At 37.5% G+C, this 18,335-nt stretch overlaps 1 protein-coding gene across 7 annotated transcripts in view; it reads left to right on the top strand.

Moving 5' to 3' along the window:
• The window catches only part of BCAS3 (BCAS3, microtubule associated cell migration factor), a 386,307-nt gene that overhangs the window by 155,633 nt on the left and 212,339 nt on the right, over positions 1-18,335 (top strand). For all 7 annotated transcript variants that reach the window (XR_657522.1, XM_009278231.2, XM_009278229.2 and 4 more), the window contains 3 exons: positions 816-940; positions 1,565-1,730; positions 2,911-3,011. Coding sequence is in view for 6 of the 7 variants with exons in the window: in XM_009278231.2 (XP_009276506.1) it covers positions 816-940; positions 1,565-1,730; positions 2,911-3,011 (392 nt within the window). In the remaining variant the exon portion in view is untranslated. The remainder of the gene's footprint in view (positions 1-815; positions 941-1,564; positions 1,731-2,910; positions 3,012-18,335) is intronic.

Below are 18,335 nucleotides of genomic sequence, written 5' to 3'. Positions count from 1 at the left end.
GAATCCTGTGTGAACTTCTCAAACAGCTTTTCTCCTAAGGAAAGGGTGAAATCCTGGTTTAACGAATTGAGGAAATGGGCAATGCTCTGAAAGTAGTTTTGAGTTTATACAAAGCATAATGTTACATATCTTCAGATTCCTGTAATGAGGAACACTAAATGATGTTTCAATGAAACATAATTATAAACCGCTGTATCTGCTACATGTACATTGTGGTGTTTCGCAGGAGAATGTATCTTAATCTCTTTTTACATGACATAATTACTGATTTGTTTTAACACGTAGCTCATGAGTGTGTGCGTTGTTTCCCTTTCCTTGTATCCTCCGCATGTTGTTCCCTCTTACCCTTTTGCCCATGTCACATATATCCTGGTGGTTTCAATCACATCAGGACTGCGCTGAGTTACAACCGATCAGCCATCAATGTTAGCATTATTTGTAAGAAAATATCAACTGTCTAGAATGACCGACCCAGAATCTGTATTTTCATTCCCAAAGGACTTATGATTACAAATGTTTGTATTCACTTCAGAAGTTGTTTCTATTGAATGCAAATATTCAATATTGGGTCTTTTAAACAGTCCAACCAATTCTCCATTATGAGCCAGTGCTGTTCAAGTTAATGAGTTCAGCGTTCAAGGGGAATTTGGGATCTATTATTGAGAAACACCAAGGATCTGTAAATCCTGCTAAATCTTATGGGAACTGCAGATATTCACCACTTCTGAATTAATATCTTAGAATGACTATTAAGCAAGGGACTTCTTAATTTTTGAGAATTAACTGTCATAATTTTATTTTGTTCTTTCTTTAAGCAAATCTAAACCAGCTCCACAGATTTCACCCAGTAAGTCTGTGGGAGGAGAGTTTTGTGTCGCTGCAGTCTTTGGATCATCAAGGTCATGGTTTGCAAACAATCCTGGTCTGAAAAGAGAAAAAGGTTGGTGTATTACAAAAATAGGACCTGCATTTAAATTTAAATTCTCTATTTTATTTTCTCATTTTGTGATAACTTTTGAGCAGATGGTGCTTATCTGTAGATTTTGTTCCTTAAACTCAGTGACAATGGAGATTTTTTGGGAACATGGTTGGGGTGCTTTTGGTAAATAGGACAATTTAAAAGAAATTTTAATTAGTGAAATAAATCATTGATCTTGTATTATTATATAATGACAGAAAACAAACTTTGATAGTTCAATCCAAAGATACTGTGTGAAGTTTCACTGAAAAAGCTGTGAGGTAAAGGTGAGACACCTTTGCTAAAGCACAGACATACAGACATATGTTTGGCAATGTGTAATTACCTGAACACACCTTGGTGAGAAACTCTGTTGCACCTTCTTTTATATGAGGTATTTGTATTTTTTTGAAACAAGGGGGAAATTGTGTGCTTTGTACAATTTTCTCTTTGTCTCTCCAGCCCTTTCCCTTCTAATTCACATTCTTGACTGCAAGCATATAAAGGCAAGGGTCTTGAAAGAATAAATAGTCTACTATTTCTATAAGCGTTTTTTCTGTTTCTGCTGTGCTATTGCAATAAGATTTTCTTTCTTCTTGCAAACAGATCAGTCAAAACAGTTTGTAGTGGAGTCGTTGTATATTGTCAGTTGTTACGGTAGCCTGGTGGAGCACGTATTGGAACCACGTCCGCTCAGCACTGCTCCGAAGATTAGTGATGACACACCTTTGGAAATGATGACATGCCCAAGAGCCAGCTGGACTTTGGTTAGGTAGCTCATTCGTTTTACTTTTTCTTCTTCTTTTTGTCCACAAAATGATCGTGAGCTTTTTTTTGGAAGGGGTGAATGAACTGCATCATGATTTTCACCCATGTTTTTATCTTTAAGAGTCTTAAAGATAAACTTTAAGTTTTCCATTGAAAGAGAGGACTCTTGATAGCAAATTCAAGCCTACCTTTTCGTATAGTTCTGTTAGTTCTTACATGTCTGAATGGGAGCTAACCATTTAAATACTTCTATAGGTGTGGAGCTACATGAACATGTTAAGAGATCAGTAGAGATCCTTATCAGTTAGTGATTTTAAATGATCAGATTGTAATTTAGCTTTTTATATAAGGACTAGAAACAATTATTTAAATAGTGTTAAAGTACAGAATTCTGCCATGAGACATGAGTGAGGTTTCCACAATGAAGCATTGCAAAGAATTAGGTGAGTTATCCTGTAAGTAGCTGAAGGTAGCATTTCTTAAGACAGTTGAAATTATTCCTGACATGTGGAAGAAAGTAAACAAAAATTGATGAGAAAGTGTTGTCAGTGCTTTTGACGTTTTAAAATATTTTTCTATCGATTTTTCTTGTCTCCTATATTCCTTAGTGCTGCTTATGGCTGGACTAGATTGATCAATACTTGATTTACCAAGCTATTTAGGAATGGCCCACCCTAATTAAAATTACAACACAGACTTCTAGACCATTATTGTTGAAATGAGTAGGTTGTAATGGAATTGAAAATTCTAATTGGATCAATAGTCCATAACTTTACACAGCTTTATTTTCACAGTTTGTAAATGCTCAATGACTTTACAGTATCAAAGCAATGCTAGTTAACAGAACAAAAAAGTTCCCCAGCTTCTGTTGTGTGTTTATATAACGTCAGCATGACATACAATGGTCCTAAATGTATTTACCAACTTAATCTAAACCGCCTTCATCATTTTTTTTGCGCAATACATGCTGCAGTCAACAAACAAGTATTGTCTTTGCCTCACAATCTGCGTGATTTGGTCATGCTGCTCAACTGCCTGTGGTGTATTGCAGTGTTTGAACAAGCTAATTTAAATAATTACAAACATTTTGTGAGCTTGTATAGATAATTACATGTGATGACAGAAACACTGATTTACATTCTCTGTATTAGCTTAAAAATTAATAGTCTTGTGTTTTACCTCAGAACTCCTCAGTGGAATGAACTCCAACCACCATTTAATGCAAACCATCCACTGCTCCTGGCTGCAGATGCCGTACAGTACTACCAGTATCTTCTTGCTGGCTGTAAGTAGCTGACAACTTTCTGTCTTGTCTTATGTGCACGTTTTAAGCCGAGTGTGACTTTCTGAGTTGGTTTTTCAACCTGCATTTATTTCAGTACATGTTCTACCCCAGAACAGGGCTTCTTGTAACCAACCATATTAGTAATGGTAGAGGTAGCGAATATGGTTTCTTTCTGATACAAATCAAAGTTGTGAGGCTATCATATAGCCAAAATGTGAGCACTTGGCAGGCCTTGCAAGTGTGACCCACTAGATCCCCTAAAGTCTTCAGGGTTTCTTCACCTCATTTCTTCTCATACTTTTAGCCATTTCCTCTTGTGAATTCAATACTCAGTGACAAGTGAGTGCATCTGCATTTTCCTTCTCCCCTGGAATTCCTGATTGCTGGGCTACTTCCAGCCAGAGTCTCAGACAGCTGCTTCCCTCGGGAGCCTTGGCATCGCTTCCAGGGACAGCTGCCCACCTGCCTTGTCCTGTGTCTTATCCAGCCACGTCGTTCGCAGGGAGCCAATATGCATGGCATTGCATATTCAGAAACATTTAAAATATCTATATCTGGAGATATATGGTATATATATATTTTATATATATATAAACCCATGTATTTTATATTGGTTTTACAGATAAATGAGTATTTATGTTATTTTTTTATTTTGACAATTAAAAAAAGAGAAGAATATTAACAGTGAGTAGCAAGTCTCTCTTTTTTTATTTAGGGTGTAGTCAAGATCAAAGTGATACAACAGTCAGTTTCACAAGAGACCAACTCTTGGCATATGTAAAGGTAGTCATGGGGAAACTAGACCCTCTGCACAGTTGTCAGTGCAGCTAACGCCAGCATGTTATGTGACACAGCCATTTTAAAATGCAGAAAGTGGACATCTGGGCCAACAGGCAGTATGTTGGAATGTGACTGGTAAAAGTGACATTGGCGCCAGATTAGATCTGTTGCTTCTACCTGTTCATCTGTTGCACGCGCTCCGAGCTCAAAATGTTGTGGAAACCTACAAGGTTAGGGTCTTCCTTTTTCCGTACTGCACAGAAAAAGGAAGAAAACTCAAAAGGTAGAAAAGAATATGAAAAAGTAATTAATAGCACACAACACTGTGTTAGATGTGCCTTTTGGCTAGAATTTTTTTCTAGATTCCTGCATTATTTTACTTTCACTTATAGGTATTTGAGTTCTGCTTTGAGATAAAAGGTCGTTGCAAGGATGTTATTTTGGTTGTATAATATTTTACTATACAAATACAGATCGCTATTTTCAAATGAGTATGTCTGAAATTAGGTGTGCAAGCCTATACTTAAATTTTCACACAAATATTTTGAAGCATTGAGTACAATCAGGTCAACAAATATATTTGTAATGTATATCAAAGCTTTTAAAAGAAGCTATTAACTATAGAGCATAGGTCTAATTTCATATTGTAGTTTAAGGTAACTGCTGCCACATAGTCTGCTTATGTTGCCGATAATTCATTTTGATATTTATATTTTTATCCATTGCTTATGCACCTGTTGCTGATGATGGCATTAAATAACTTTTATGATAAGGAGATAAAAAGGCAAACAGGCTCATTCACAGAAACTGCAGTGTTTCAGTAAGTCATGTTTAGCTAGACATGTTTGCAAGAAAAAACATAATCTGTTTCCAGCCACCAAGGAGGTAGAGTTAAGACCCTTTCCCAGCACTTCTCCTTTAATATATATCCTCTTGGCCTGTTGGTAGTTAAAATATCTGTGTTAGACAAAGTATTAGGATAAAAGGATACTGTCCATTGTTGTGTGTATTTATTGTTCTTTAGGGCTGTCAAGGCTATTGCTTTGCAGAATTACCTAACCAGACTACCAAACGTAGCGTCTTCAGGGAAAAGAGCAATACTGAGTAGTCTTGAAACAGTCTCCAAAACTAGCTTTAAGTCACAAACATTACCTCTGTTTATGAGTCCTTGCAGCTTGCCTGTTTGGGCCAGATCTCTTGCCCACCCTCGCCCTCCCCAAATTCCCTGCTCTAGTTGTAGATGTGTTTATCATCCACATTGGTTTCAGCTATTTCCCCTGCGTATTATCAAGCGCATAAATACATAAATTACTGTATGTAGTATGCAGTTATTGCAGTATGGGTCCAAGAGCACAGAATGCTGTCTGGAGAGTTTTGGACATTTTGTAAAAGTAGTTTGCCTGCTTTTTAGTTTCTGTTGCAATTAAAAGCAATGTATTGCATAGATACAGTCTGAACAAAAGCCTTTCTGTGAGCATCAATGCTTATGTACACAGATCACATTTATCCCACATACTGAAATCAGGGATGGATATGGTTCACTCTGTGTATTTCATTAACAGCTCAAATGCTATGCATTTCAAATGTTTTTGTATGGGAAACTTTTTAAAGGAAGAAGAATGAGTGGTAGCTAAATTTCAACAAAATAATGACTTTGTATTATTTGAATTACAGTGAAGAATTTTAATTCAGGTTTTAATTCACATAATAGGAATTCATTAAGATGGGTGTGGAATGTAAAGAAAAATAATAAACACTAAAGACAAAAAAGAATCCAGAGAACATAGTAACAATGGCATTAACAGAGAAATTTGTGTATATCTGATCTTCTTCGAAGTTTTATTTGTCTTCTGGATTTATTCTATCTGAAGCTACTCAATGAAGTTTCTAAAAAAAATGGAGTTAAACCAGGATTCACACAAAAGAGCCCAAGACACCTGTTAGCTTTCCCCCCATTAAATACAGGCAAAAACGAAGTTATCTGGCTCTGCTTACCTGCAGTAATGTAATGGGTTGACATTAGCTGAAGCCTGTGGTTTGATGTGCTATCACTTCCGTCAGTAAGTTTAATTGCCAGCAAATGGCTAAATAGGGGTTTCGGGTGAATGTTACATCTGTCTGCCATGTTAGTGGTAAGAGGAATTCTGGCGCCGTTTCAGGGTCGCTATTTGTATCTGTCTATCAGAGGTAGAATACAGCAGTTTCTCTCAGTTTCTGTATAGCATTTCTGCCAATTGTTTGGCTCCATTAAGTGTGCAGGGGAAATAAAAGCCTGAATGACCAAGTCACAAGGGGGTATGGATAGACCCTTTCTTTGTCCACACTCAGAACATTGCATTAGGTCTCATTATCCATTTATAATAAGTGACCTTTGCCCCCTGGGTCATTGAAAAATACTCAGTGTGCTTTTTAGCACAGAGTACCTCTGTCAGCAGACGGATAGAACAATGAAACGTCTGGCGGTCTGGTTAGAGGGCTATACTGTGCAGGTTTTCATAAATACGCGGTTTGATGCCAAAACACAGGACCACAATCTTCCATAGTCTCTGAAAAGTATAAAGTAGGCCAGTGAGATCTTGTGATAAAAAGAGAATATTCTAAAAACACTGCATTTAGTTATTTACACACAGTTCAGCGTTTAATAACTTTAAAGAATCTTAAAGTTACATTCGTGCTAATAAGGAAGTAACAAGGAACCATTGTTTGAAGAAATATTTTGTATAACAAGTGTCCAAGACCTTTATCCCAGGGGTATTTGTAAGTGGATTAGCACAGCTGTTTCATTGCTTTGAGGTCATCTGTGACATCTGCTGCAGAAACCTGGATCAGAGTATGCAGTTCGTATCTACCTGAGCGCTTTATCACGGCCATGGCTGGTGCAGAGAGGTGAGAAAGTGGGTAGGGAGAGATTTGGACCTTTCTGTAAGTTCATAGCTTGGAAGTGAATTTGCATGTTGCATTCCACAACCTGCTGGCCTGCAGGAAGCGTCGGTAGCCTGCTCCTAACTGTTTCAGGCTTTTTGTAGTTGGCCAGAGTAAAAATAACCAGTCCGGAGAATCTCCTCACCTTCTGACAGAGCAGATTTCAGAGTTACTTTTGCTTTCGTAAGAGTTGATTCTGCAAAGCCCTGGATGTATTGCAGTCCTCAGGTCTTCGGTGCTGGGTGTTAGGTGCTAGATGTTTCTCTCCTACTCTTCTCAGATTTAATACATAATATTTTACCTTACTTGTGTCTCTAGTATTCCTCTTTATTTGCCTGTGTTCTGAGCAACTCCTAAATCTAATCACAACAGAGGAAGGAAATGTAAGTCACATTTTCTTCTTCCTAGATGTTTGTCCTATAACGTAAATACCATCACCTGGTATAGTTAGACTGTCATAGCAGACCTGACAGCGGGAGGAGAGCTGTGCGAGGCACTGCATGCATACATAGGAGGGTTTCTGGTGTCCACATCAATTTGCAATATAAAGGACTTGGCTTTCTTCAGAGAATTGCCAAATTTCATCATTACTTATTCTTTAAATACTACTTGCTTCCTGCTGTTTAGTACTTAGGAATTAAGATGCTTCTGGTAGTATAAACTCTTGAAGCATGCTGTTAAGATGTGCTTTTCATGTCCATGACAATCTGCTGTTTGTGTTCAGGTTTTTTTCTGTTGAGTACTTCTGTCTCTACTACCATAACCCAAAGTCTTATATATTTGATTGACTTAACTTATGTTTCCTTTGTCTGACTTCTGTACCTTCTGCCTTCTGTTTTTGCTTGTTTGAATTAGTACAGACATGTGCATGGTACATAATGGAATTGCAATGAAAATAGGTAACTGCATAACAGCAGAAAGTCTTACATCCTCATTTCAGACTTCTTATTTCCTTTCTTCCTTACCCCTCCTCTTTGAACTCACTTTTTCACTGCACTGGGGGAATGGACTGTAGTTGAGATATCTGAAATGTGGACAATTAACACGTTAATGAAAAAACCCTCAAAATCAGACCACAAACTGCCCAAGAAAGGTATGGAGTAAAATGAGATATGATTTCTCTCCTCTGGCTCTGGAAAGGGCACCTTCACTTTCCAGGCAAGAGTTTTGGCTCGTCAGGACCAATTTTATGGAGACGACCTGCAGTTGTCAGAAGCAGGCCAATGACAAGAATTAATATATTAACTGGTATGCAGTGCTCTTTGACAAATTGCTTACTAAATACATCAAAATTGATTGGACATTCTGTGTTTAAATTGACAAATGACTGCATTAGGGGAAGGAGGGAAATCCATTAATTACAGCTGCCCTCAACCATAGGAAATGTAATCGTATAAATATAGATTTTGTTAAAACAAAAGTCTCTACTTTACTGTAGTGTTGCTGGTAAGTGTACTTGCACCTCTTTGCTATTAAACCTCCAATAGGAGGTTTTGAAGACAGATCTTTGCAATTGGCTTTTAAATAATCAAAGACCATTTCTGTTGTGTTAAAGGGAATGATGCAGTGTTTCTTTATCCCACTCTGACCACTTCTGGAAATTGTTTCTCTCTCAGAAAAATGGACATGTAGCTGAGGCTTCTGCTGTCTCGTTAATTGTTTATTCTAAATGCAATTTAATTCATATTCCACGATGGTAGGATTCAAACCAGTACTCTGTATTCTCGTTCTTTGTTCCTGTGCTGGTCTCCAGGTAATACTTGCAGGGCTGTTACTTATTTCTGAGTAAGAATTTGCACTTGAGTTAGGCCTGAAGATATAATCAGTTTTATAGACTTCGTTAAGGGATTCTTGAAAAGATTAAGGTCTGTATTTATCGCTGCCTTTGACTTTTGGCTGTTACAACAGATTTTCATTTCTGGACCAACTGTTGTACATATCTTGCGTTTTACTGAAAACGGCTTTCGTTAGAAGTCAAACTTAGTAACTATTCATTGTCTTCAAAGGGAGGGGGTTAGCCTTTCCTCACTGTTTGTTTGGGCTAAATGATAACACAATTTATACAGATAATCTCTGTAACTCTGACATCATGTTTGCACTTCCTGCTCCCTCTAATGAAAGCTATGCACCCTAAGCAAGACTTTTGTCTCTAAGCAACATTGCGGTTCTTTATGGCCTATTTTATATTCCTTTCATACATTCCATTGATGGAAATAAAAATTCCATACGTAGAGGTAGTGCATATGGTGCAGTGGAAAGCAGGACTGAAAGTAAGAGTAGCAAGTGTATTAAATAGCTGTGTGAATATGTGCTGTGAAGACAGATACTATGAAAAACAAGCTACGATGCATGTAATCGTAGCCAAACTGCTGCCATACGAGTAACACCGAGCAGACACAGCAAAGAATCTGGTCATTCTGGTCTGCAAGCCTTTTTCTGTGCACAGCAGAGCGTGATGGTGGCCTGGTAATAAGTTAGTGAACTGGGGCTGATAATTACGTTTAGTGTTCTACCACTTCTCAGCCTTCTACCTCTATTTTTCTTCTTGCAGTCTTTTGTGTGTGCATATTTAATAGTGTATTCTTTCTCTCTCACTAATATGAAAGAATATATGTTATGGTACGTACCCCACTATATACCTAACTATAGTGTGTGTGCGTGTAGTATGTTCGGTGGGGCAAAAGCTGTATCTTGCTATGTGTATGTTCAATGTCTGTCACAACGGAGCTCAATTTCAAATAATAAAACTGATCAAAACCAGAGCCCGTTCTGTAACAACAATTACGCTATCGTGTAGTTACGAGGTGTTCAAAGCCTTTTTGCTCTGTTTCTGTGACATCTCTGCATGGCCACGGTCAGACGTGAGTTTGGAGTCGTTTCAGCAGTATAGTGCTCTCAGCTGCCCATTACTGTGTCTCTGCTGGGCTTTACTGGTTCTGCAGCAGCACTGGTAGCACTTCAGAGCAAAGTTGGCCAGTTTAACGTAATCCGCCGATGAAGGTTATCTAAACAAAACTCTCTGACCTTACCCTGAAGTGGGTGAAGCCCACTTGAGTTTATATGAGCTGCCGTGCTGCGAAGCCTGGAGAGGAGTTGGAACAAGCAGTGGTGTGTGGGTTAACATTTTAAACTGCCATCATTTTTGTGTACTGATCACATGAATGTTGCCTAAACTACTGGCCTTTCAGATGTACCTGTGCACCACAGATGAGGGCCCTTCCACAAAATTGTGTCGATTGAGTGTTAGGGGCTTAAAACTGCAGGAAAGTACACACCATTCTTGAAAAGTCCGAGTGATGGAGATGGGCATGGCAGAGCTACGGGCGATCTGCAGAAAGGCAGATAGGGGAGGCTGCTTCATCTGTGCTGAGCGGGTGTAAAGCCAGCCTTTTAGTAGATTGAGCGAGTGCCTGATCACAAGACGTGTTACGTTTTGGTGATTCTGCCAGGTTTTCCCTGCCTAATCTCAGCAAGAGTATTGCAGCTAACCCTTTGTTAGTTGTTAGCATGATACACTTAAAGATGGAAAACTGCGTTGTGTTGTTGTCTTGGTATTTTGTGTACAACCGGCACACAGCTGATATTTCAGGTACTTACTCGGGTACATATGTTTAACTGTTATCCAGATGGGAATTTTTTTTTTAAATTTTCTAGATTCTCAGTTTGCCATTATTATTCTTTCTACATGAAATTGCCTCTAGCTAGTGTATCGTTTTCATGAAATTTTACTTTTTTTATTGCCATATAATAAAAGAATGCAACATACTTTTTAAAAGAACTTCCTTGGTCTCCACATCAGTAGTTTCAAAGGAGTTGTGCAGATGTTCTTTAAAAATCCAGATCCTTGGGGAATAATTTATAATTCCTTGAAATTTTGAGGAGGACTTCTCTATACATAAAAATGAGTTTCAGAATTTCAGAGAATTAATTCCTAAGTGTTTATCTTGACTCAGGTATTCTCTCCAAATATTACATGAAAATATGAGTGTGTGTATATATGAAAATATAAGCAATACAGATAATGGAATGGAATTTGTGTTTAAAACTGTAGCAGATCTTATATATATATTATATATGTGTAATATATTTTATATATATTTTATGACTACAGTTAAAAAATTTCAAGTGAAACTGATTCCAAGCATGCATCTCTCTTACAAAATCGTTACATGTATTTGGGATTTGGTGGCAGTAGTGACAAACAGTGAAAATGGAATTTTCAGGTTTGCTTCTTACACTTGGAGGCGTAACAGATTGCAAGTTAATCTGGATCACCTTCCTGTTCCAGAAAAGATGTTTTTAATGAAATTGTAGTTCATGGTCTTTTTTAAGGGAAAACTGAGTTTCCCTAAAACTGTAACCTGCACTTCCTGCTCCCTACAGGAAACAGGATTAAGTGGTAAAGGGAAGCAAATTTAATTTCTGACTGAGCATAGGACTGATTGGGGTAAATAGAAACAGGGCAGATGTCATTTCAGAAAAGTGCTGCACCATTGCATATGAGCAATGGAGTAAATCATGCCACATTCTTCAGCCATAATGGGTGTTTGTGAAATAATATAGATGAGGTGGATAAAAATTAACTCTGTAAGGTGCGTTGGATGCTGCCAATGTATGTTAAGTTTTTGATGCATATATACACCTGGGCATGTGCATGGCTTCATCAGATTACTGACTACTTGCCCATCTTAATCCTTATTTTATAAACTAAATGCTGGAAACAGCACTGCGTATAGGAATTAAAATACTTTCAGATGTGTACAAACAACAATAATGAACAAGGGCACATGCTGAAACAGTTCTTTACTATTCTTACATGGTCATCTGGAACTTCTTAGAGAGGGGTCCATCAACACGAAGGGGTCAGTTTTCAAAGCAGTGTACAGGGATTTAGCCGCGCGACTCCTATTGACGTTAATGGGAGTCAAACGGGTAAATCCCCACGCACTGCTTTGAAAATTTACTACTAAGCCTCTTGACTTCTCACTACATACTTTGATTGTAACAGTAATCCATGGTTAACATAATTTTCCCGACAATAATGTCAAACATACTTTTGAAGTCAGTGAATTATAGAAATAGTTACCTCTTCCATAATTCTTTAAAGATGGCCATCAGATGGATTTCACCATAGGTTCGTGCAGTTGAAATTATTCTTTAACTCAGGAAAGAATATATATGTTATCCTTTGGTACAGAACCGATAGTCTGCTCACAATCTGAGCATTTAAAGTGTTGGACAGCCTTAAGATACTCCGTACTGCGAGTAATACCAGGTTCTAGCTCTGCTCAGCTTTAAAGGTTCATTGTACTTTACTGGTTTCCTATGGGAACTGTAGAAAAGGAAGCTGAAGTTAAGCACAGCGAACACATACCTGTCTTGCAATGCAACCAGGAGTAACGGCAAAGCCTGAACACCTAATCAGCACCTTTTAGGGGAAAAAAAAATGCCAGGCTGTAGACTATCAGACCAGTGTAAAGTAAGGAGCAATTAAAGCAGTCATCAAAGCTGGCAAAATCTAAGGAGAATTCATATCCTGATTACAGACCTACCTATTCCTTTAAGATTAAAGTGCTGATACAGAAAATGGATGGTCTATAAATCACCTAATAAACTGTGGGCAATATACGAATAATGAATGAATAAATCTTTAAGTCAATTGGTGGTATGAAATAACTGTTAGGCTGGCTAAACTCCTGCTTTACAGGGGTTTTTTAGCTTAATTTTATGATGTTTATGCATACAAGAATCTCAGAAAGTCCTAACGGGAAAAAAATGAGTGGGGAGAAGTTTTGGGTAAAAGAGGATATTTTAATTTGCATGGCATGCTCCTGCAGAAGTTTACAAGCTGAAAAATGCATTAAAAACAGAACTTTGTTCAGTAACATATAGCCACAAGTAAAAATACATAGAGCATATCAGCAAACTACAAACAGTTTATTTTAAACATGGCTGTAAGCGTTCTGTCTAAAATGAAAATCTGGTCTTCACTTTATTGTCAAACTTGAGCAGAGGTAGAGCCAGCAGGCATAGAGCTATGAGCTGTAAGAGAAGATTTAGGAACATGCGTGCAGTAAAACTCACTAAGCAGTTGTTGGACTTGAACTACATGGCAAATCTGACTGTGGGATACTGAAACCAACCTCTGATGGAAGTGAGATCACACGTGTAAGATGGAAAAAAGGTGAACCTGTTGAATTTGAAGTGGCTGCATGTAGACCTAAACCAGAACTGTCATATTCTGCTTGTCACGGGTAACACGATGTAACTAATGCGCCAGTAGTTCCAGAAGTAGCATGAAGTAAATAATTCAAATTGTGGAGCTTAATTTTAGGAGAAGTACTCCTGAAGCTTGTTGACAAGCATGTGATTACCTCAGGTCTCTAAACCACCTATGATCATTTTAGATATAACTTAGGAACCACAGAAAAAGCATCAAAATCAGATGTTAGTGTGTGATTTGTACGAAACCAAGGGATATGTAATTTCTATTCTGCATACCTGTTTGCCATGGACATCACTAGAGACTGCATGTGGACACAGGATAGACTTCAGAGTTAATGAATTACTTAAGAGTACATTGTTTCAATTTCTACTAAATTTTAGAATCTTACTCGAATTATAAATTTTGTGTATTCAGTTGAAATAAAGGAAAGCTCTCTGGGTGTCTGCAGGCATGTGTACAGCAGGCAGCACAGAACAAATAGTCTTTATAGTCTGCAAATGCCTTTGTTTGCTCTTAATTTGGACAAACATCCATCCCTTAGAGAAGAGCACATTGGGACTTTCATATGTAACTCTCAATTAAATCGAATTGTGTAAAGCTTATTTATATAAATGAGAAAATTAAAACCTTTTGGTTCAAGAAGTACACAGAACTAAGTAAAACTAATGATTTATTGTTCACAAATTAAAACCATAAGTGCGCACACTACAATTGAGCTGTAGTGTTTCTTTGTTCCAACACTTCTATGCTGCTGAAAGATGATAATTTATAATCTTTGAATGAATAAAGATTTTTCTTAGGTCTAGGTATTTATCGTATAATTAGCCCATCTATGAACAAAACCACTGTTTGTTAATTCCAATATTTGTCAAGCATGTGTATTTGTCTAGGTCTTGCTCATGTGTCAGGAATGCCTATGCAGATTATTTGAGGTTAATAGAAATTGTTTGTTTTCTTTATTTGTCACTAAATATCACAGCGAAGTTTCGAAACAATGGGGTTTTTTCATACTTAATCATTGAACTGTGTGATTTGGGTCCTGGAGTTCCAGAGGAACATCAGCTCAGCTGTAGTTCAGCCTTTGTTTTGGCTTGTGTTGAAACTTTTGTCTCCACAGTCACTTCTGTGCAGTTTTCCTAGCACTAACAATTATCACACAAATAACTAAATTTGTAATGTGTTTTTTTCAGACCTTTGCTTTTAATATTCTTTCTTCAATACAGTAGTACGATTAATCCTGTAGCTGCAGAGAAGGGAGTCTGTAAACTTTAAAAATTTACCTTAGATTATGGGAAAGCACCTGCACCTTTGATTTTGAGGGTAGAAAATGAGATGACAGTGTTCAAGTTATGAAAGATGATGAACAACAGTTTTCGCCGAGATTCTGTTTTTCCTTAGTTAAATGTGGAGTGGTTCAGTAGAGCTAGTCAGGATGGAGGGACAGGAATATATTCCAGATTTAGAGTTGATGCAGATCACTTTTCCCTTGAAGGAGGACAGAGATTAAAGGTGCTACTATTATTTTTGAGCAGCTCAAAGGTGTTTTTTGCCCGTTGCCAAATCTTTATGGCAAAGCTCTGATTTTTGCTGTAGGTAGCACTCCAGCTTTTAAAAACTGACCTTGAATGCTTGCTTACGGAGGTTTTTTGCATTTATAAGTGGACTTTAGAAGCTCATGTCCTGTTATACTGCATAAACAAAAGTTGTGTGTTCTAATTCTCACCTTAGATTTTTAATAAACACTCACTTTCTTTGTACTTTTTCACTCCACGGGTAATTGTACAAATCTCTGCATGTTTGTGTATTTCTAGATTAAACAAACTCAGTTGCATTCTGGAATTTGATATATGTTTGTTCCAGATGTTGGTGTAAGAATAGCAAAAAGTTAAAAATAGGCTTAGCTCAAACGCAAAGCATTGAATGTATTATTTTAGGAAGGTACAAAACACCTGCAATTGCCAGTAAAATACCTCTGTGCAGCAAGGGCTTGCTTGCTCCTTGTCTGTGTGTGTGCCATTTGTGACTTTTTCCCAATAAAAGAGAAATTACAGGAGTGCAAGAAAAAACACTACTTGCTCCAAAGCTTTTGAAGAATTTGAATTTTATTATTTGCTATCCTGCATGATAGTGTAATTCTTTGGAAATTGGAAAAAACTCTGTTAGAGCATAAGAATAGCTTCACTGATGAGTCAGAGGCTGCCATAATTTCCAGTGTGATTTCACATTTTCAAACAATTAAGCTGGAAGATAAAAGAGTACTTTTGAGCTCGAATTCCTGGAAATGTCCCTCTGGACTTAAATTAATCTCATCTTGGAACTTGATACAAATGCAAGAGGTGTGTGACCCAGAAATGAAGAAAGAATCGGTTTTACATTTTTAGGACATATTTGTTCCTGTAACTTCAAGGCCATTTTTAACTTGAAAAAAATGAGCATATGTATATCTGTAATAAGCAGTACAGCGATGGCAAATCTCCAGCAAGGATCACTTGTCTTACAAGGTCGTATCTCACAAAACACTGCATGCTCCCACTAAGGGCAGTGGGAGTAGAGCTTGCGTTGCCTGTGGTAAGGCTGGGACCGTCGTTATGGGATCCTGCTATCAAAACCAGACTCTCTTTAAATGCCTGCTTTTGTGATAGGTGTGGTACATAAATACTATTTTATTAAATAGCAAAATAAATTACTGAGGTTTGACCTCAGCTAAGGCTTTATCACTGTTGCCCTGCTGGTGAACTCTAAGGCAGAGCTTTTTTGTGGAATTCAGCATGTCGTCACTTTTTGGTAGAAAGAGTTAATGCTGCGGTCTGAAGCTGCGCTGAAATGTGTGTTGTTGCAAGACCTATGCAAAGCTGTGATTCCTCAGGAAAAGGCATACAGCATAGGACCAAAACTCTTCTTAAATTTGATTTTCTTTTTCACCGTAAAGCCGTCTTGAATCTCCAGTAAAAACGTAAGAGTGTTACACAAGGGAGAAATACGGTGACAAAGCAGAGTGGATGCTGCTCCCTGGGCTAGTGTTTTTGCAGCTAGTCACTGAATAGCAGCTTCCCTAATCTTGACAGCTCTAGTAGTTGCCCCTGGGATAGAAAGAACAAAAAAAAATTCAGAACAGTCCATAAAGTTCCCGTTGGTTTGAAAGCAAAAACATCTGCTAGAGTCATGAACAGTTTGTTAGCAGAGTTCAATAACAGGAAAGCCTGCAGTTGATCAGCTGTGCCCTCAGAAACAGGCATTACTGCAGTCAGTAGAATTTATTGTAGGAGAGTCAGGAGATATGGGGAAGATTAGGGCAACAGCAAAATGTGTCAACATAATGTTTTTGTTTTGTTGGCTTCAAATATAAACTTCACTGGTGAGGAAGAAGTGTGGGCATTATGGTTTCATATTCAGATATTTACTGTGAATCGTCAGCTGTTTGTAATCCAGGAAGGTATGTGTATTTTCTTAATACGAGTTTGATACGGGCTAGGCAGACGCATCCGTAAGTCATTGATTTAGATCTGTCACGGTTGTAATGAAGCAGATGAATGTAATTTCTGTATTATCTTGAAAGCTGATGAACACGCAATACTGAAATAACGTCTGTGGTTGCTGAGGTGTGTATGTACACGTACGTGCAGGCACAAATTGTATTGATTTCAATGAATATGGCAGATGCATAGTATCTCATGGGAAAAACTTGATGCTTTGTAAGAATATGCCCTAATGTATATAGCACTTTAAATAATTCTTTAACAAGTTAGTCCCTGAACTGAATTTGGTATATTGCAGGTTTCAGAATAAGGACACACAGCGATACAGAGGTGTTAGAAATGGCTCCATAGCTGAGGTTGGGTTGAGATACCCACTTATACAAACAGGATGAAAATCCCTTTATTTCATATAGTGTATGGATTTATGAAAACCCTGTGCTGTTTATATTATAGAGGCGCCGTTCTGTATTTATGGTTACAATTGTGTCTGCTTTGCCATTATAAACTCCCGTTATTAGGGGTTTACAACATGGCTGTAAAAATTTGTAGTGGATGGAAACTTGACACGTAAAGGTCAACCCTGTAATAATACAGTTTTTAAAAATCAATTTTAAAAACGGAGTCATTTTTAGATTATGTGAATATAAAAATACTTGTTCTAATTTTAGGATTGTCCGGTATCTTAACGCTGTAGCATAAAACTCTCTTGTTTTACCAAAGTAAAAATACCATTGTTGCATTTGCTTCTTTTAATTTGCTTTTGTGGTGTCTGCTCTTCCCTCAAAGTGGGTATGGTTTCTTGGTATTGAATCCAGGCCTCCAACAGGCCCCTGACAGTAAGCAGGTACAAGAAAATGAAAAATACCACCTGTCTTATTGTCTGGGGTGCTTGCTTGCATTTTGCTTTTCCTGAACTCTTTCAGCTTTCTCAAGTGTGAAGTTTTAGTTAGAGCAACGTAATGCTACTGCCATAGAAAGTAAAGTAGCTAGGCTGTAAGCTTTGCTTACACATTTAAATGACTCAAGGACCAGGAATCATGAAATATTAATCTTTACAATAATGAGTCTACGATTCTCTCTCTTTTTTTGTGGTAGCATTTGAACACTAAATTGTGATTTTCTCCAAAGTTGTATGTATATATGGTAATAGTTTTAGAAGTGGGTTTGGGTATTGTGCAGTCTACAGAGCTGAAGAACTTGCATTTTTCTGTTGCAGTGAGTCCGTATGAAAATGAATGAGAGTAGTGAATAGAGGAACAAAATTAACTTAGTTTTGCTCTGTGAATTGAGGTTATTTGTTTGTACCAGTCTTTTGAAAACAGTAGAGACTTAGGTATTTAAGCAGTTATAGTAGTGAAGGGTTTTCATGGTGCTGTCAAGAAAAGGTGATGATGAGCACTGTGGACAGGTCTGATGTTGAGTCGAAGCAAAAATTTACCCAGCCTCAGATCTCTGGTAGTGGCTGGAAGCAGATGCTCCAGTGTCCGGGAGTTTGGAGGTTATGGGCTTCTTGGAGGTTGTGTCTGGACTGTTGTGTTTAATAGTCGCTGATGAATTTGTCCCTCAGCTTGAACTAATGTATCTTTCTAGTTATCAGTGTCACCTGCAGCTGAAAAAAGTGTTTTTCTTATCTGTCCAAAATTATTATACAGTATTTCTATAATGCAATGCAACACTTGAATACAGAATTTCTGGTATTTTACAGTCCAGTGAAATAATCTCAGTATTTAGTCTTTGTGGCAAATTAAACATCAAACTCTGCTTTGTTATGGGTTCTTAATTAATATATTGTTACTACTGTAATGGAAAGGTGACACCAAGATTATAATGAAGCACTTCTAATTAAATTGAAAAAAAGTCAAATCCTAAAAATCAAGTTATTTGTGAAACCAACTTTAAATTAACTACATTAATGTCAAA

The sequence above is a fragment of the Aptenodytes forsteri genome, unplaced genomic scaffold (genome assembly GCF_000699145.1).
Source record: "Aptenodytes forsteri isolate BGI_AS27 unplaced genomic scaffold, ASM69914v1 Scaffold66, whole genome shotgun sequence".
Lineage (NCBI taxonomy): Eukaryota > Metazoa > Chordata > Aves > Sphenisciformes > Spheniscidae > Aptenodytes > Aptenodytes forsteri.
Note: the sequence above shows the minus strand (reverse complement) of the source record. Positions and strands in the feature narration are given on the sequence as shown.